This window comes from Ursus americanus, chromosome 23 (assembly GCF_024610735.1).
Source record: "Ursus americanus isolate L20-20 chromosome 23, mUrsAme1.1.p, whole genome shotgun sequence".
NCBI classification, from domain to species: domain Eukaryota; kingdom Metazoa; phylum Chordata; class Mammalia; order Carnivora; family Ursidae; genus Ursus; species Ursus americanus.
This window is the reverse complement of record NC_142149.1, coordinates 2,014,875-2,035,353: the sequence shown is the minus strand read 5'-3', so window position 1 is coordinate 2,035,353 and position 20,479 is coordinate 2,014,875. Positions and strand designations below refer to the sequence as shown.

The following is a 20,479-nucleotide window of genomic DNA, read 5'->3' as shown; positions in this document are numbered from 1 at the left end:
AGTGGACTTGGGTGGTCAAAGCATCAGGCAGCTATCACTGTGTCCTGAATCACTGTGGCGGCTGTTTCTTTGGATGAATCTGAGCACAGTTCAAGGTGATGGGCATGCCTGGGAGCAAGGCCCTAGACTGCTTTGCTGGCCTGGTCTGGCAGCCATTTAGCAAATACCTATTTCCTACTCAGTGTGAGGCATCTCAGCGCTCGATGTTTATTTGTTTCCTTACTCATTTTGTTACTGTTGGAGATGACATGGCCTACTGTGGCGTGAGGGCTGTTTTCAGAAGCCCTCTGCCAGCTGTAGCAGTGGTACAGACAGGCTGCAGACCTGGGATGCCCGTGTCCCCGTGTCCCCCAGATGCCCGTGTTATGGGGCCCCGGGGCCCAGTCTCCCTGCCTGCCCCCCACCAGGCAGCTCTGTAAATACCAAGTGTTCTAGGTAACTAGCAGTTGCTGATCTGGCTTGGAGGTAGTCTGGCATTAATGTTAGGTGGGAGCAGTGTTTTCAGTGCTAATGTGCTATATGGAAATTGACAAAAATCAGTAACAGGGAGAGATTTTGGCTGCTGTGTTCCCGTAGCTCCTTGAGAGCCTTGCTGGCCTGCTTGTGGTTCTTGGCTCTGTCGCCCAGTCAGGATAGGCTCTCAGGCTCCATTAAGGTTTCCCATCCTCCCGAGATGGGCGGAATTCCCTGCTGGGGCTGTGCTGGAGCCCAGAGGCCATGTTCAACCAGGACAGGATCGTCACACTGGGATGGCCAGACCTAGCCCTGTGTCTTCCTGGTTCCTGCTTGTCCCCAGTTTGTGAGTATGTGAGAGAGCTCACCGGTAATCTCCCATGTCTCCACTGATGTCCTGAGGGTTCTGAGTACTAAAACCGTGGATTCTGGCTTAGAAACGGACCCTGCCTACACACCGGTTGTGTGCCCGTGGTGGTCACTGAGCCTCCTTGCGTCTCAGCTCCCCGTCTATAAAACGGGGGTGCTCCTGCCGCCTGCTTTGCGCAGTGCTTGTGCAGGTAGGTGAGTGGATGTAAGGGAGGGCTCAGGACGGTCGCTGGCGCGTCCTGTGTGCAGCGTGAGTGCGACCTCTGCCGTCCTCTTCTTGCTCCGTGCATTTGCTCATGTCGTCCTCCCAGCCTGTGAGGTGCACAGGGCGGGATGGTGTTTGCTATTTTAGGAGGAGGGAGTTGAGCTTTGGTTTGGTTCCTAAACTTTCCCAGGTTGAATGGCTGGTAACTCACCGATCTGGGGCTGAATCCCAAGACTTCCATCTCGGGGACCTAACTGTAGTAGAGGGGAGGGACTCACCGGTGGGCACGTGGACCCTCCCACTGCAGCTCCTGTCCAGCATCAAGCAGCATGGCCTGGGGGCCCAACAGGGACGGTGCCCAAGGGGTGAGGAACCCCTGGCAGAGCTGCCACCCGGGTGCAGAGGGAGGGGGAGGGGAGACTCCCCAGAGGGGCCTTACTGAAACTGGGCTTGCTTATAGCCTCTCCAGGTGTGTGCTGTGGCGGTTACAGTGAGCAGCCCACCGTCCACCCCTGAAAGTGACTTGGATCTTGCTTCAGTGGGGGGCTGCCACGAGGCAGTGCAGGCACTCGTCGCAAGCCAGTCGGAGCCTCATCAGAGACGCCACTGCCCTGGGCAGATCTTGGTGGGGCGTGCGGGATGGGAAACCTGAAAATATTTGCGTGGGCGGCTAAGCTAACTCTGAAGCAGGGGGAGCTAGTCCGGGGCCTGCTGGAGCGTCGACAGTGCCTTGTGAACCAAGAGGAGGGAGTCTTTGAAGGACCAAAAATATGTCTTCGAGATAATTTAGTACTGAGCCGTAGAAGGGGGCCCGGGATTATGGGTGCAGATGGAGTGCAGCAAGGCGTGAGGATGAACAGCCCTTTACTAGAGCGCCAACCCGTGCAGGCGGGGTGGCCGCTCGCAGAGCCGGCTCCTCCTGAGAGGTCGTTGTAAATGAAACGTAGTGAATGACCTTATGCATTCCGCTTCTGTTGGCTGAAACTCCAGAATAATATGAAAAGGTACTAGACATAGCTGGAAAGTGATCTGTGATTTCTGTGTTTCTGGACTTCTCCTGAAGTTCACCCTTTCTGCTTCTGAAAAACAAATGAGCTCCGCTGTGCCCACGTGGGTGACCAGGACACAGCTTGCCCGGGCGCACCTCTCAGGCAAGAAGGACAGGACGTGGCTGCTGCCTGCATGGCCGGGCCGGTGTTCAGGACCACTCTGTTCTCCACCCTGCCGTGGGCTCTGGCTGCCTTGTTTTTGTTTGGTTTGGTTTTTGTGAGATGGCTTTAAGTAGTCTAAGATCTGTCTTTCGGTGCTGAGTTTGCAGAGATACTGGTTACGTTTCAGGTGCAGACGGCAGCTGTGTCCGTGTGGGTGCTCGGAGCCAGCGCCACGTCCGCCAGCGGCTTGAGCCCCGGGAGTGAGTCTTTCAGGGCAGCATAGACTCTCAGGGAGGGTTATTGGCTGACACACTGCGTCTTGCCTCCTGTTTATACTTCAAGGATTCAGGTGTTCATTGAAACTCGGAAGATAAGTGGTAGCTTGCTTTTGTTTGTTTCTTTTTTTTTTTTTTTTCAATTAAGGGATTTTGGGGAAAACCCAATGTTATAATAATATAAGGAAGAAATTACACAGATAGCATCTTACTGTGAAACAGTGGAAACAGTGACAGAGAGAAAAATATGCAGACAGATAGGGACGTTGAATTTACACTACGTACCAGCCTTCCTGCTGACAGACTGGCTCTGAGGTCCAGGTTGGGCCCTGCAGGGTTATCTTGGGATAGTGGGGGTCCACTGCAGTCAATTTTAGGGAAACGATGTGTTAATAAAGTCAGTGTCGTTGAGACACACACCCATGAATTCATGCACCACGCTTTTCCTGTGTGACTTCTGTGCGTCCAGAGATCAGGACTCGGGGAACTTGAGAGGGTTCTGTCCTCACCAGCTTGTTGTCTGGAAGGAAAGGCAGATCTGTATGGAAGGATCCCAATCCTGTGTCGTTCACGTGGAGAAGTTGAGAAATGGCCCCTGTGGGCCAACAAAAGCTGCAAGGAGCTGCGGCAGGAGGCAGGAGCTTGCGAGGCCTGGTCAGGGAGACAGGGCAGCCCAGGCAGGGGAGCATGTGAGCAGAGGTCCCAAATCATGAAGGGGCACGGCATAACCAGACCTGCGGAGGGCCTGTAGGGGGCGCGTGTTCGAGGGGGCTGTGTGCCATGCCTGGGCATGGCCGTGTTCCTTGGGGGCAGTGGACATCCCCACCAAGGATTTGCTTTTAGAAGGCAAGTGGCCTGATCTTGTGGTTGGAAAGGAAAGGTCTACCAGACCGGACAGAGTTGAAGAGAGGCTGGTCTGGAGGCCTGAGGACACTTGGGGGCATTTGACTCCAGATGGAGGCAGAGGCGGGGCAGCCATGTGTGAGCGACATGCCACACGTGAGCCAGGCCTGGAGACTCCCTGGACGAAGAGCACATTAGAGGGAGAGCAGAGTGACGGATGGACTCGAGGTGTGTGGTCTGGGCGACTCAGAATTGCAGATGCCAGAGATTAAGGTAGGGAGCCCAGAGGGGTGGGCCCACGTGGAGCAAGACAAGGAATAGCATCGTGGGTTTGCGCTCCAAGGTGCCGCCCAGGGCGAGCATGCAGAGTGAGAGACAAGCCTGAGTCTCAGCCATGCCTGAGGTTTGAGGGAGGAGGCTGGACCAGGGAGAGGCGGGGGGACAGAAGTCTGAACAGTCTGAGGGAGGAGGCACGGGATTGGCCCTCAGGAGAGCAAGGGGCCGCGTGGGCCCCTGGAGACCTGCCTGGTGGCAGGAACCTCAGAGCACTTGGCCGTGAAGACCTGGTGACCCTACAGGACAGTCTAGGAACAGCAGTGACTGTTGGAATGGCTTGAGAAGGAGAGGTTCATGACCTCATCCGCGCAGAGGGCCATCAGCCCGCGCACACGGCTGCCTGTGCGTGGTGCCCTGCTCTTGCTCACACTGGTCCTCCAGCCGAGGGGGAGGAGCGGGACTCGACCAGCCAGCCGCCCACCCCGCTCTTTCTGCCCTGTCAGTATTTGACGTTTGTGTGCTCCTTTCCCTGTAGTCTTTGCCACTGGAGGACCCCTTGCAGTCTGACTCCGGGGGCCCGGCGGGTGCGCTACTGCGGCTCCGTCCCCTCGTCTCCAAGGAGCTGTCCTGAGACGCGAAATGTCTTCTCATTACTTTTCACACCGTTACAAACCTTGAAAGACACATACATTTGCCAGTGACAAAGTAAATCTTCTTTCCTTCGGTCTCTGCTCGCAGACGGCGCTCCTGGTTTTTCACGCCAGACAGACGGCTGGGCCCATGGGAGGGTTACCTGTCCACCCAGGAGAGCCTGCTTGCAGCGAGTGTCAGCTGCGTCTCCCTGCACTACGTGAGCTGCGTCCGCTGCCCGCTTGTTTGAGCTGCAGGAAGTCGTCTGCCACAGGACTGCTTGCTTTACCGCTGCACTCCATCCCAGCAGAACTGAATTTTTTGAAATCTTAATCAAACAGTACAGAAACTGTAATACTCCAGTATAACAGCTCTTTTTGAAGCGGCTCGCTGGGCTGCGAACTCTAGAAGGAAGTCTGAATGGTCCATCATTTGTTCATCCACGGATAGTTACTGAGAGCCAACTATGTGCCAGGCATTGCACTTGCCGAAAGTAGCCATAGTGACCAGGGCAATCGATCCCTGCCTTCACGGGACTTTAGTCAGGCCAGGAGGAAGGTGGAGGGAGGGCCGCCAGATGGGTAATGAGCCGATGGAGTCAATGCTGTAGTTGGGGAGCTAGACGAGCTATGGGAGCATTTGGCATGGGGTACCTAATTCAGTTTCTGGGGCCACCAGAGAGTGAGTTCTGGAGAAGTGACAGTTTACCTGATATTTGAAGAAGGAAGAGGAAATGTCCAGGCAAGACTTGGAATTGGGACTAGGAATTGAGGATGAAGTAGGAAGAGGGTGTGGCAGAGGGCTAGAAGGTAGGTAAGAAGATAGACTTGAAAGATACTTCCTTGTGGTTGGAGCATGGACTCTCAGAGGCTGTAGAGACAGGGTTTTGTAGGGACTCGGGCTATTCTAAAGAGCTTGCAGTGGGTCAGTGGGAAGCCATCCAGGGGTTTTCAGCAAGTGAGACATACTGAGTGTTGAAGAATGGATTTGGATAACGCAAAATAAGACTGGCAGGTTACTGGAGAAGTCGTGGTATCTAAGAGATAGGTGGTGGTGGTGGTGGTGATGGAGTGGTGAGGATGTTGATGGCGTCAGGGGTGAGGATGGTGGTGGTGGTGATGATGGTGTCAGGGGTGAGGATGGTGGTGGTGAGGATGATGATGGTGTCAGGGGTGAGGATGGTGGTGGTGATGATGGTGGTGGTGGTGATGATGGTGTCAGAGGTGAGGATGTTGGTGGTGGTGGTAGTCATGGTGAGGATGATGGTAGGATGGTGGTGATCATGGTGACGGCAGTGGCGGTGGTGGTATCTGCCCTGGCTTGGCCTAGGTGGTGTAAATAGAATGCAAAGAGCTGTACAACAGTAAGTGCTTTTTGAGGGGCAGGGGTGTAAAGTCCCTGAACTGCCAGAGCCCAGAGCTTTCCCTACGGGGGCTACCATCTAGGACAGGTATCCCTTGAGCAGACCTGACCTTCCTCTCTGGCCAGCATTTCCCTGGAAGTCCTTCCTTCTTGCTTAGGAAAGGGCAGAGAGTGAAACGTTTTCAAGTCCCCAGACCAGGGGCAAAACTGGCCCAAATTCTAACATTACATTCATTCCTCCTGGACGGTCCTGAGAAAATCTCTGAGGCATTTCCCTTCTTGAGTCTAAGCTGGAGATGTCATCCATTGCTGAGGAAGGATGGAAGGGTGGAAATGAGATCACTGGCCCAGCTGGGCGAGGCGACGGTGGTCTTCACTCGACACCCCGGGGAAGCATAAGGCAGCGCCGCTGCCACCCAGGCCTCCTCTCTATGGGGTCTGCCCAGAGAGAAGACCCTCGAGCACAGCCCCCGGCTCCCTGTGCCCCGGGCACACTAGTGGCCTCCTGCGCAGCCCCACCTGACCACGAGCGGCCACCATGCTGTCCGGCCCCTGGAATCTGTCCTTGCACAGGGAGCCTGAGGAGAAGTACAGCTGCCCAGGGGACGCAGAAGCTGGCTGCAGCCGCCCTGCTCGGGCCTCCCTCATGCAGAAGGTTGCCAGGTGTCACCGAGGGGCCAGCGGCCGTCATGAGGACAGGAGCCTTGGGGGCCACGCTTTCGTTCATGCAGCCGAGTAGCGGCCTTGGTCTCCCCCTGTTGCCTCCTGCACAGGTTCCACACACGTGCCTGACCACTTCTTGAGGTTCGGGCTTGGAGCCGAGTGCCGGGCACCACGGGCCGTGTTTGAGAGACTGCTGTGTCTTTGCTTATGCCGCGAAAACGGTCACGGGTCCCCCAAGGGGCTCGGCGCTTCCTCCGCCGCCGCATCCCTTACACCGTGGAGCCAGGATCCGGGCATCGTAGTTTCAAAGCCAAACAGAACATGGCGTGGTGACATTTAATTTAGTGCTTCTCATTTCAAAGTCCTTAGAAATATTAATTAATTCCCATAAAACCCCGGGAGGCATATTATTCATGTCTGTGGCGCCTTTCATGCTCGTCCATAATGGTCCTTTTTGTGCAGTAGGTGGGAAAGTGAGGCTAAATCATTTTTTTGCAACCCCGCCGGAGAAGACCTTGGTGGGGCAAGGTCAGCAGTAATGGCTCTCCCCTTTTACTGATGTCTGAGGGATGTCCGCCCGCGGCCTTGCGTGTGATTTGGATGAACAACACGCCCCTCTGGACTAACCTCGGCAGGGAGGTGGACGGTCCTTCCCTGGAGCTGGGGATTTGCAGACCCCAGTTCATTTGCCACACGAAGGAGGGCAAACTGAGAACAGCTGTGTGCGAGCCACAGGAGTGAGGGCCTTGTCATGTCCGAAAGGTGCCCGGTGGCCTGGGACCGTGAAGTGAGTGCAGGCCCCACGGAGTGGACAGCCTGCTGCTCCTGGGAGATGGTGTGGCCCGTGCGTATTTCAGGGTGCCTTGCCTGTGAGTGACTCTTCACCGCTGTATGTTGGGGTTTCTGTGCCTGAGGAGCAAGAAAGCCAGTGTAGAAGGGTTCGTGAAACCAGGAGGCTCCCCGGTATCTGGGCCTTCTCTTGGGGCCTTCTCTTCTAACTCATTTCCTGGTTTCACGGCGTGCTTGTGCGGTGTGGTTTTGGAGGACGTGTGTCCCCTCTCTGCCCCAGTACTAGATTGTCATTTATCAGCCACCCTCACCTGGTTTCATGGGGTTCACCAGAATTCAGCTGTTCAGAGCGCTGGGACTCCGTGCCCTGGCTCGGTCCCGCGCGGAGCACAGACACACGGTTTGCCAGCGAGGAGTCAGGAGTGCTGGCAGGTGTTGTTTTCCTCACTGTCTGCTCCGCGGGACTCCAGACGAGCAGGTAAGTGCCTGCTGCCCACACCCGGCGATGTCTGTGGGCCACTCGCTCATACGACGCTGAGAGTTACTCGTGTCGCTTTAGCGTCAGATAGGACTCATCCTTTTCCTCGTCTCATTACTGAGTGTTGTCGTCCGTCACTCGGCAGCTGTTTGCCGGACCGAGCACGTGGTGAAGCTGTGGGAAGGATGTGAAAACAGAGCCAGTGCTGAGGGCACACCCGAACTGTTAACCGGGTCTGCCTTCGTCGGACTCACGGTGTCAGTGGGACTTACTCGGTCACACGTGGACACAGAACGAAGCTGTGTGTCAGCCAGAGAAAGAGAAGGTGGTCCTGCCCGAGGGTCCGGGGAGGAGCTGTGCCCCAGAGCTCGGTGCCTCCACAACACGTGGTTGAGATGCCACGCTCGTGTGCTGAACCCGCTTCAACCCGGACCTTCAGAGCCCCCGCGTGGGGGACCCACAGCCTCTGTCAGCGTCAGATGGATGCACGCTGCCGTGCCGGTGAGAGTGACCTTGGCACCTCACATACATGTGCACGTGCTGTCCAGCCTCCGGTGCGGCACCTCCTTTTACAGGCAGCGTCTGGCCCATTTGGAGAAGACGCAGGGAGGGAAGACCACGTTGCTAGACCCAGACCTGCCGCCTCAGCACAGGCTTCTAAAACTGTCCTGCGGAAGGACAGCGTTGCTCCCCTTGGGTTAGTTTGCTTACAGGTGCAGAAAACATGGGGAATCTGAAAAATCTAGTTTTTGCATCTCATGCTCGTAAAGCTTTCGTATCCGTACGTCCGCTGGTAACGTCTGTCACCAACAGGCTTGTGTAGTAGTGGACTGTAGGCTGCTCCTGTGTGCGATGGGCCCCGTTTCCCTGCTGCTTTCTTCACGTCCGACTCCACGTTTTCCTTTGAAAGGTCAGGATGCCTTTTGTCCCTGGAAGCAGTGTGTGGCCCTCTGGCCTTCCAGCTGCTTTCCGTCTCTGCTCGTCTGCCGGGCCAGCCTCTGCTCAGCAGCCAGTGCGGACACTGGGCCCTGTGCAGGCTCTGAGGGCCCCGGCACGGCCCGGCTGCTGCACACGCTCCTTGCTCTTACCACTGCTTTCTTCCAGTGACATCATGGCATTGCGTTTAGTTTTTATCTAGCTTTTTAAAGAAAGTTTTAAAAGTTCATTTAGGTAATAAACATTACATTATTTTTAAATCAGAACATAGTCCCCACCTAGAGGCAAACCCTTTTAGCTGTGTTTTTCTAGTAGATATGGCTGTATTTTAACAGAATGTGTCGATGCTGCTTTTTGTTGATTTATCAGTTTGGGGCATTTTTATTAACGTCCTGGTGTGGCTTTAGTGCTTCTGTACGCATCAGTTCTGCTCCGTCATCCTGTATGACTATAGGCTTACTTTTCCAGCTATTTTTTCCTGGGAACCTACCACTGAAATGAACATAGACTCCTCTGATGAGCCCCACGTGCCCCCCACCCAGGAGCCTCCCCTCCACACGCGCCTGCCCTCCATGCTCAGATCAGCTGGAAGTCAGAACAGGTTTTGATGAAATAAAATCAGAAAGCCCAGAAATGTGTGTTTGGGTCTAACTGTAGACTTTGTGGGGGAGCCCCCCGCGCCCCTGGACCTCCCCGCTTCAATGAGACAGGTCCCGGAGGAGGTGTGGGGGTGCGGGAGGGCTGGGCCCTCGTGGTGTTCCTTGTTCAGTGTGTCCCAGCCCTTGCGCGAGGCTGTGTCCATGTGAACTTGTGGCAGCTGTGCCGGTGCGTCAGAGAGCACAGACTTACATTTATGGGGAGCACGTCGGGTCTGCCGGTTACCTCCGGCAGAACAGACCTCTTAGGAATGTTGGTGCCGGGGCCGCCCTGGTTCCACCCCTGGGCTTGGGGTCGTGAGTCCGGGCGCCACGTCGGGCGTAGAGCTTACTTAAAAAAAGAATGTTGACGCGTGTACCTGAGCGGGCACATTTTTCCATGTTTCAAGTCTCCTTCGCATTTTCCAGAAGAATTTTTAAAAGTTTCCTTTTCTGGGTTTTTTACATTTCATGTCACGTTCACGTCTGTGCTCTTAATCATCTTCGTTGCTTTAGAATCGGCGCTCCTTATGTTAACGTCCTCCAGCCGCTTACTGTTGCTGTGTGTTCACGCTGTCGATGTCCGTGAGTTAAGTTTAGGTCCTGCTCATTCAGTGAATTCCTTCCATTTATCAGCGAGAGTCCAGGCAAGAGCCGGTGGGGGCTCAGCAGGGCCAGCGTGGTGAGGGTGAGGGCGCGTGCAGCTGCCTTCCTCTGTCTGGCGCTTTCTCTCTGTGCTGCTGTTGCCGTGGCGGCCTGCAGCTTCCCGCATTTAAGCAGATTATCTCTTCCACGGTCCAGATGTTTTTTCTCAGAAGACTTCAGTGTTTCTGAGAAATACTTTGGTTTTCACCGTGGCTGTACCTGTCGCTCGGTGTGGCCGTGCGGCAGGCTTCACTCATTCATCTCACGTGATCTTTACGTGGTTCCCCAGGAATATTTGTTGGGGGGATGCAGTTCCAAAGCCTCTTCCGAAGGAGTCATCATCCCAGGTTTACAGGTGGAGAAGCTCGGGGTCACTTGTCCAGGGTCACGCAGCTGTTCAACGCTCTCAGTGTAAGGAAGGGGGCGTGTACCCGGGTATTCCCCTGAATCCACGGTGAGTTTCCCCATCTCTTGTCCCACAACAGGCCCGGTACAAGCAGAGCCTCGACCCAACCGTGGACGAAGTGAAGAAGCTGTGCACGTCCTTGCGCCGCAATGCCAAGGAGGAGCGGGTCCTCTTCCACTACAACGGCCACGGGGTGCCCAGGCCCACCGTGAATGGGGAGATCTGGGTCTTCAACAAGGTAGGAGCACCGTCAGGGGTTCGTGTGAACCCAGCCCGTCTCTCTTGCTGCCCAACAACCAGTAAGTGTGGGTGGTTGGCCACGGTCCCGTTAGCCCACGGCTCCGTGGCTGGTCACTCCGCTTCCACAGAGCCAGACACAGTGAGGCCGGACCGGCGCCGTGGGCCAGCCGCGTGGCGGGGAGCTGTGGGATCATCCCTGTCTCAGCAATGAGGGCTGGGACAGGCACGAAGAGGATGGCCGGGGAGCAACCATCTGAGGCCATGGTGGGGTGCCCGCGGTGGGGTGCCACGTGCACTCTTCCCACCTCAGGCAGGATTTGCCTGTGCTTCTGCCGTGTGGGTCGCACAGTGACCAGGTTCCTCAGTTCAGTTAGAGTTCCTTTGAGAATCAATGGTTTCCTTCGGAAAGAAAATGGTGCACAGATTCCAAGGAGCTCACACCAGGCCACCTGCACATGCAGCTTCGGCCCTGCTCTCCCCAAGGCCGTGCTGCCGGCCTCCTGCAGCTCCCTAACTAAGGACGGTGGGTGAAAGTGAGGGCTCAGCGATACCCTCCTGCCATCTTTCTGACCAGGAATGGCGAGTTCCGCCCCTACCCTATGGTGTGGGCACGTGGGTCCCTCAGAGCTGTGGCCACGTGCTCTCAGTATACACAGTGTGAGAGGCGGTACCTGGAGGTGTGCAGTATTCAGCTCCACGTGACTGCCGGCCAGGTGAGAAAACGCGCTTTTGCAGCCCCTGTGCCCCTCCCGTGGTGCAGTCGCCCTCCTCCCCACCAGGGTCACCGGCACTCGGATTTCGAGTTTATCACTACGTTGCCTTCCTTTACAGCACCCCCACTTTTGTGTGGCTGTCCAGGCGTGTTGGGGTTTGGGTGATTTTTCCGGTTGACGAGATTGGGAGCCTTCTGGGCCTGCTTCTCCCTCTCCGTGTTACTCTCTGAAGATCCGTCCCTGCTGCTTTGGTGCCAGGTGTGGGGACATCCTAGGACCTGCTCGGCACCTTCTGTGCAGGCAGACGTCTGAGTGGTTCCCGTTGTTTCCGAAACTGCCCATCTTCCTCCTCAGGACTGTGGTCAGGACTTGGTTTTTCTGCACAGTGTGGGGGCTAAGCGGGTCTCCCCTGGGCTGTGACGTTGACCGCCTTCTGACCCGTTCTTGGCCGTGGAGCTTCCTCTTCTTGAAGTACACGCTCCTGTCCATGTTTCACTTGGGTTGGTGTGTCATCTTCTCATTGATTCGGAAGAATTCTTCGTATTCTGGACAGCACCCCTTTATCATTTTTATGAATTGCGGGTGTCCTCTCTGAATTTATGGCTTGGATGGTTGGTTTGCTTCTGCTCCCTGAATGGTGTCCCCTCCTGGACAGCAGTTCTTTATTTTCACGTGGTCATCTTGGTCAGTCTTCCTTTATGGTGCGGACATTTTGTGTCTTCTTTAAGAAGTCCTCACTTATCAAGGCTGCAGAAGTATCGCACTGTATGTTCTTACAAAAAGGTTGTATTCCTGTCCATTACATGTAGGTCCTTAATCTACCTGAAACAGGTTTCGAACATCCCGTTAGGTGGGGGTCATACTCTGTTTGTTGTTCCCCCTCCAATGGATAGCTACCTGTTCCATTACTGTTTAATGCCAACTTGGAGCAAAGTCAGTTTCCACAGTGTGTGGGCATGTTTCTGAGCGCTCTGTCCTATGGGTCTGCCTCTGTGTCGGGAAACGAACGAGTGTAGGTTTCCAGTGATTCTTGGTGTTTAGGGAAGCAGATTCCCCCCTTTGTTCTTCTACAGTTCTTCTTGGCTGTTTTTGGTCCTTAGATCTCCCTAAACTAGTGAATCAACTTGTCAGTCAGTTGATTAATGGTGGGGAGACTCAGCATCTTTACAGTGATGAGTCGACCAAACTATGCTCTTTTTAAGTATCATAGTATTTTGTAATTTCACAGAAGTTTGCACCATTTGTTAGATATGTTCCTGGGTCATATTTTTGGTGTTGTTATAAATGTGTACTATAATATTATATTTTTTTAAGTTTTTACCAAGCTGTATGGAAAGGCAGTTGATTTTTGTACATTTATTTTATGTTTACTAGTTTTGCTCTTATCGTTGCTCATAATTTATCTGTACACGCTTCTTTCGTTTTAGTGGACTCTTTGGTAGGTTATAAAATAGAATATTGTTCAAGAAGTGGGACATCGGTTCTGTAGTGTCATTTGCCGTAGGGCTCATACGCTTTCCCGCCTGTCGAAACTGTGTTCCCATAAGCAGTTTTTGTCGATTCTCTGCAGGCCCAGGATCCAGTCCAGGTTTGCACACTGCACTTGTCATCATCGTTTTTGGTGTCTGTGAATATAGATCAGTCTCTGCCTTTTTTCCATTATTGATGTTAACATTTTTTTATAATAATTATTTATTGTATTATGTTATCATACAGTACAATGTTAACATTTTTTTAAGTGATATTATCTAATTATCTTTTTGTAGTGAGTTACTGTAGGTACACGTCGGTCTTTTTAAAAATTTTTATTGAAGAAAATTAGAGAGTGCAAGCGCGTGTGTGTGGCAGGAAGGGGCGGGGCAGAGGGAGCGGAGCCTGACATGGGGCTCGATCGCAAGACCATGAGATCATGACCTGAGTCCAAACCAAGAGCCGGGCATGGTAACTGATTGTGCCACACAGGCACCCCTTATTTTTTAAATTTTTATTTAAAGAATTTATTTATTTTTGAGAGAGTGTGAGTGGGGGGAGGGGCAGACGGGGAGGGAGAGGAAGAAGGAAAGAATCCCAGGCAGACTCTGGGCTAAGCATGGACGGAGTCTGACACAGGGCTTGATCTCACAACCTTGGTGAGATCATGACCTGAGCTGAAATCAAGAGTCGGATGCTTAACTGACTAAGCCACCCAGGAGCTCCTACACATCGGTCTTTTAAAAAATTATTATTACTAATAGAGTTTAGATTTTGAGCAGTGTTAGTTTTGTAGAAGCATTGCACCATGCACTCTGTGCCTCCCCCGTCCTCGCTGGTGTTGGCGTGGGCGCTCGCTGCAGTTCATGATCCGCACTGACCCAGTGTCATTAGCTCCATGCGGACCCTCTCTTGAGCTGCACGCTCTGTGGGTTTTGCCAGATGAATGATGTCTTGAGTCTGCCATTACCGTGTCATACAGGACAGTTTGAGTGCCCTTCATCCCGCCAGCCTCCAAGCCGACCGCCCCCCCCCCCAACAGTAGCTGCGGACACTCACCGTTGTACCTTTTCCAGAGCACCAGTTAGCTGGGATCATAGTCTGTGGTCTTCTCAGACTGGCTTTTTTCAGCTGGGAGTACGCATTTAAGGTTGTTCCACGTGTTTTTGTGTCTTGATGGCTCCCTCTTTTAACCACGGAGTAACATTTCCCTGCCTGGATGGACCCCTATTGAAGAACAGCTTGGTTGCTTCTGGGGTTTTTTGGCTATTGTGAATGCAGGTTTTTGGGTAGACATAAGGTTTTTACTAATTTGGGTACATACCTAGGAGTGCATTGCTACATCAAATGGTATGTTTAGCTTTCTGAGCAGCTGCCAAACTGCCCTCCAAAGGGGCTGCGTCGGTTCGCCTTCCTGGCGGCAGTGACGAGACCCCCTGGCCCCCGTCCTGCTGAGCGCTCGTTGCCGGTGTTCTGGAGTGTAGCTCTTCTAATTACGCGCACAGTGGTGTCTCGTGGTTTTCGTTTTCCATTCCTTAATGACATGGTGTGGAGTGTCTTTTCATCTGCTTATTGCCATCTGTATACCTTCTTTGGTGGGGTGTCCATATCTTTACCAACTTTTTAAGTAAGCTCCAGGCCATGGAGCCCCATGTGCGGCCTAAATCACAACCCCAAGATGAAGACCTGAGCTGAGATCAAGAGTCAGATGCTCAGGCAGCTGAGCCACCCTGGTGCCCCTGTTCTGCCCACTTTTAAATAGGGTTGTTTTCTTACTCACTTTTTGGAATTCTTTCTATATTTTGGATACAAGTCCTTTATCAGATGTGTGTTCTGTAAATCCTCCCTCCCTGTCTGTGACTTGCGTTTTCATTCACTCAACAGTGTGCGTTGACTTTCTGATGAATCCAGACCAGTTATTCTCCAGAATGTCCCACGTTCTAAGTTAATTTGTTTTTCAAAAGTTTTCATCAGACCGGACTGAAAGCAAGATAGGACTTCATGCCAGCTGCAGGGATGTACTGTAAATACAGGGACACAGGTTGGACACGACAGCTGTATCATGCAGGTACTAGGTGTAAGAGAGCGAGGGTGGCCCTGTTACTAATCAGGAAATGAACTTTGAGACACGAGTGTTGCCAGAGGTGAAGAGGAACATTTCATGATGACACATGGTCGGGTAGCCCGCCCTGAGTGTGTATATACCTGGTGGGAGAGTTCAACGCACACAGAGCAGGACTGCCCAGGGTGCGGGAACCAGAGAGGAAGCAACAAATCTATAATCCTGGCGGGGGTGTTGAAGGACCGTCCGTCCATAATCAGTAGGTTAAAACTGAATTACAGATAAGACTGATAATTAGAAACTTCCTCACAAAAAGACCTCCAGACATAGTATGTTTTTTTCTAGTTAGAAAGAGATCAGTTACTACTGAAAAAGATTGGAACAGTGCCATCGGCCGCTCTGCACAGTGAACACGAAACTCACCCGGCCACGGCAGGAGGTGCACGCCCTCTGGCATGGGCGGGGTGTCCCCCGAGATGGGCCCCTGGCGGGTCACACACACACACACACACACACACACACACACACGTACGTCCTCCGGCACGGGTGGGGCGTCCCCGAGATGGGCCCCGGGCGGGTCACACACACACACACACACACACACACACACACACACACGTCCTCCGGCAGGGGTGGGGCATCCCTGAGATGGGCCCCAGGCGGGTCTCTCTCACACACACACACACACACACACACACACACACACACACGTCCTCCAGCATGGGCGGGGTATCCCTGAGATGGGCCCCAGGCGGGTCACACACACACACACACACACACACACACACACATCCTCCGGCATGGGCGGGGCATCCCCCCCCATGGGCCCCGGGCAGGTCTTTCACACACACACACACACACACACACACACACACGCACACACGTCCTCTGGCACGGGCGGGGCGTCCCCCGAGATGGGTCCCGGGCGGGTCTCTCACACACACACACACACACACACACACACACGTCCTCTGGCATGGGCGGGGCGTTCCCCGAGATGGGCCCTGGGGGGGGGGTCTCTCTCTCACACACACACACACACACACACACACACACACACACGTCCTCCGGCACGGGCGGGGCGTCCCCGAGATGGGCCCTGGGCGGGACACACACACACACACGTCTCCGTAAGGTCTTGGAGGAGCAGCATATAGACTACATTCTCCGACCACAGAATTTGGAATTGTAGGATATCTGGAAAATCCTCAGATATTTGAAAATCGAATAACATGTGTGAAGAAAGGTATCACAAAGGAAAGTAAAGATAATTCAGACTAAACAATGAGAATACTTAGGACTTGCCAAAATTTGTGGATGCAGTTAATGCAGTGCTTGCTTGGAGAGGTATACCCTTAAATCTTTATACAGAAAGGCATAAAGGTTTGAAATTAAAAATCTCAGTTTCTACCCTAAGAAACTAGGAAATGATGGGCCCACTAAGCTCAAAGCAAGTAGAAAGAGAGAGGTAACAAAGAGCACAACTCAGTGACAGAGCACAGGCAGTAGAGAGCTGACCTGCTAACATTATTTTTCTAAGCTGATGAGTTTCTAGCTGGATAGATCAAGAGGAAAAGAAAAGACAGGGTCCACATTTGGAAAGAAAGCGGACATCACCACGTATCCTGTAGATGTACGTAGAAAAGAGGAGGACAGATTAATATTTTATACCAATAAATTTAACAAATTAGATGGGAAATGCCTTAAAACATACAGCTTGCCCAGAGTGACCCAGAGTGAAATAGAAAACCTGAGTAGCCCTGTATCAGAGACTTTGAATTCGTAGTTAAAAGTCTTACAGGTTGACTTGTGGAAGAGTGGATATTTTTCTTTAAAAATTATCTTACCAGCAGACTGTTTCCTGATCAGTATATGTAAACTGTTAAATCATAAATGGAAAAAAGGCATTTGGGAAGTGTTCTTCATAAAGCATGAGGCATGCAGTTGGTGCTGGAGCTGAGGAGCCGGTGTCCTGAGTCTGTCCTGCACCCTCCCCCGCCCATGCCGGGGACCCTCAGGCGGGTCCCACACCAGCGGCAGCAGCAAGGTCTCGGAACTTAGGAGAAATGCAGGTGGTTTGACCCCGCCCAGGATGACAGAAACCCACCAGGGGAGGGGCCCCGAGGTCTGCGTTTAACTGCCCCCCCACCCCCACCCCCCGCCATGCTGATGCCTGCGGGTTTGAGAACTTCTGCTCTATAAATCCCGTTCTCAAATAGGATAAGACATCGGAGAAATCAGTTAGGGTCTTATCTCTTACCCAGGGGAATCATATATTTTTTTTAATTTTGAAGCTCTTATAAAAAAAAAAATAGTCCCAAGTTTTCCAGCACTTCTCCTGAAGAAATAGACTCTTACTGATGGTCTTCCTTCAACTCTTGCAAACAAACCTCAAGTCCCAGAAATCCTCAGAAAAGAAAAGTCAAGTTTACAATAAAGTTAACAGCTTTTTTTTTTTTTGGACCCTGCTGTACTCTCAATATGGATAAAGTAAGACTTACAGCAAATGATAAATAGGATCTGGCACAAACGTTGCTCTTTAAAATTACAGGTATATGCTTTTATAACTTTGCACTTAAAAACCTCTGCTCCATCTTTCAACGATTTCAGTAACGAACTGTATACTAAAGAAGAATGAGAACAAGAATGTCACTATTTGATAGAGAATGCGGTTTTCAAAACCAATAAATTCTATTATTTAATAATATTTATTTAGAATTACTCGTGGAGTAAATGGCTATTTAACTATAATAAAGGAAAGGCAGAAGAAGGGTCCACAAAGCCAGTGAGGCTTTAGCCTCGAGGATTTTGAGGGACCGAGTGTTGCTTGTGGCTCCCACTCTGGAGTCATTGATGGCCACACTTGGTCCAGGAGCCCGGCTCTTCGACACCTGACATTTCTGGGCTGTCACCTGCCGCTAGTGGATGATGTGTTCAGAGAACACCCTTTGGAAAGAAGATGTGTCTTCGGCTACGTGCTCTCCTTGCAGAATGGCCACGTGCAAACCCCTTCGCAGGACAGGGGACGCGGGGTGACGCACGAGGTCGGAAGGAAGCTCGCCGCCCCGGGCGGCTCTCCTGGAAAGCCCTCAGGAGGAGGCTGCGTGACTGTGGCTGAGACTTCCGACACACAGTTGGACGTTTTTGGCTGAAGGTGCACTCAGAGTCTTCTCAGGTATGGGGAGGTGCTTCTTCCGAGGTGCACTGCTTCCCCTGGGAGCCAAGGGCCGCTCTCCCCGCCTCCTGTCCTGGCACCGCTGCCCCTGGAGGACAGTCTGATGAAGCAAGGGGACTTTTCTCTTTCATGTTTAATATAACCTGACAGATGAAGTGGATTGTAATGAATAAATTATCTAAAACCCATTTCAGTTTCTTTGTTTGAAACGAAAACATGGCCTTGAGTATGTTTTTCAAGAGAAAGGAGAGATGCTTTGGTGAGGAATCCTCTGAACGTGGCGCTTTGGCAGGGCAGAAACCAAACCTCTGCCCAAAGGGCCGTGGGGTGTGCGGCTGCCTCCCGCACAGAGGGGCCCTGCCCTCGTCCGGCCCGTGCAGCTGGCTCCCCTGAGGTGACGTGGGAGAAACAGCTGTGCTTTGGACGTTGGTTCTGCTCTCTGCTCCTGCCTCTGCAGGCCCGTGTGCGGGGCTGCGATTCTGGCCTGAAGCCTGGCAGACTGCCCAGGGTCTCTCTGAGATGGGACATGAGAGCTACATGCTCGTGTCCTAATACGAATTTGTGCTCAAAGGTCATTTTCCTCCGTGTGGTTTAATAGAGTTGATTTTGTCCTTCCCAGTGGGTCCAGACTCCCACGCGTCTGCGGCCTCACTCAGCTGAACACGCACAGAGGCGGTTTGAGATCAGATGGCCTCTCCTCAAAGACAGAGGTTCTCAGCAGGAGGGGATCCCCTCAGGGCACACTGGCCATGTCCAGAGACCTTCTTGGTCCACAGGTGGGCAGGGGCGCTGCCAAACATCACGCAGTGCCTGGGGGGGGGGCGCACCCAGTGATCGGCCCGAACGCCCCCAGTGCCAGGCTGGGAGGGTGCAGGGAGGTGCTGGCGAGTGGGCGCAGAGACCCCTAGCCACGTCCCGCTCTGGCGCAGTGCTTACCGAAGCCTTCCAGCTTTTACGGGTGATGTGTGATGCCTGTTTGCTCTAAAATGTTAGAGGAATGTGGTACATGATAGTCAGCCCTGGAGATGACCCTTTCCTCCTTCCTTTTAGTAGTTTGAGTGATTTTTGTCTTTTTAGAAAGTACAAGTAATTTCTGTTATAAAAGATTCCAAGAGAACAGTAGTGTGAAAGGAAACGGGTAGCACACCTCTGCCGAAATGCACACCTTTACGTCCCTGCCCTCAGTGGTTCGATACTCCTCCCTGCAGTCCCGTGTCTGTGATGGACGCTTCTGAGTTCCCGTTGCAGAGCAGAGCCCAGGCGCGCATGCCTCACACACAGCCTGTGCGCTGGCTGTGCGTCGTCTGTGCGATGGTCTAAGACTTGCACTTTTTAAATCATAACAAGCCTTGGATATCTTTCCTTGTCACCACCTGTCAGTAAGCCCAGTCTTTTTAGGGCTGCGTGGTGTTCCATGATGTGGATGTACGGGTGTTCCTTTGCTTAATGGTCCTTCACACTGGAGGTGCGAGGATCCAGGGTGGGCTGTGATGGTCCACCAAGGTCGCTGGCGCTTGCTGTGGCCTCCTCGGGACGTGGGGCCCTGGCCCCTTCCATCCAGCACTCCCCTTGTCTCCCTCTGCTCTTGTCCTCTGCGTGGTCGGAGATGTCTCACCCTGTCCACACAGGGGAGGGAGAGAGGTGAGCAGGAGGGTGGCACTGATAATTTGGACACACGGCCTCTGGTCATGTCCCATTGGCCAGCGTTTGGCTGCAAGACCAGACTAAGGTGCAGAGGAAGCTGGGAAATGTGCTCAGCGGGAACTCACATCGGTGAAGCAGGGGAAGGATAGACAGACCAGATGAGCGCCTCTTCCTGGTGGCATTTAGATAGCTGACAGGATTTCGCCAGCTGGAGTGTCCTACATCCTTGTACATACATTTCTGCATGCAGATGCCAGTGTTTCTGTAGGACGGACACCTAGAAGTCAAAGGCATGTACGTTAAAACCTGTACGTACTACCAAATTGCCTTCTAAAAGCTCTTTCTGGGTCTGGGGCTCAGTCGGTTGAGCGTCTGTCTGACTCTTGATTTTGGCTCAGGTGATGATCTCAGGGTTGTGAGATCAAGCCCTGCCTTGGGTTCCATGCTCAGCACTCAGCAGGGAGTTGGCTTGAGATTTTCTCTCTCCCTCTGCCCCTCCTCCACACACGCGCACGCGTGCTCTCTTTCTCTCTCTCTAAAAATAGAAAAAAAGAGAAAAATTAAAAAGCTTCCTTATTTACATGCCTACCAAGGATAAACTGGTGCCTTGTTGAATGCATCCTGTCTCTTCACCGTCTGTATTTCTTTCCACTTTGTGGGATGAAGACAGATGCATAGATGGATGGTTCTCATTGTAATCTGTGTTTCCACGATTCACTAGAGCATGAAACTTTTCCTAAGCATCATTCCTGCTGCTTCTGAAAGTTGTGTGTTTGTATCCTTTGCCTGTTTTTGTGTTTCTTGTTGTTGGTCTGAGCAGAAGCTCATAGACCCATGGACACTCTAAAAATCGTGTGTTGTGCCCAGTTTGTTCTTGAATTGCTTGTCATTGATATGTGTTTGGTCAGAATTATATAATTTTTATGTTATTATATTTCTCTTTAAGACTTCTGAGTTTTGTGAATTTTTTAAGAGGACTCTTTTGTGCCAAAATAAATAAAAATCTTTTTTTCTGTTTTTATATCTAGTTTTAAAATCTACCCTGATTTTTCTGTATGG

At 52.5% G+C, this 20,479-nt stretch overlaps 1 protein-coding gene across 3 annotated transcripts in view; it reads left to right on the top strand.

The window, feature by feature from the left end:
* RPTOR (regulatory associated protein of MTOR complex 1) overlaps positions 1 to 20,479 on the top strand; it is a 317,986-nt gene that overhangs the window by 126,980 nt on the left and 170,527 nt on the right. For 2 of the 3 annotated variants that reach the window (XM_045813983.2, XM_045813988.2), the window contains one exon: positions 10,196 to 10,354. The exons of the other annotated variant lie outside the window; for it this stretch is intronic. In XM_045813983.2, the coding sequence (XP_045669939.1) occupies positions 10,196 to 10,354 (159 nt within the window). The remainder of the gene's footprint in view (positions 1 to 10,195; positions 10,355 to 20,479) is intronic. 3 annotated transcript variants of the gene reach the window in all.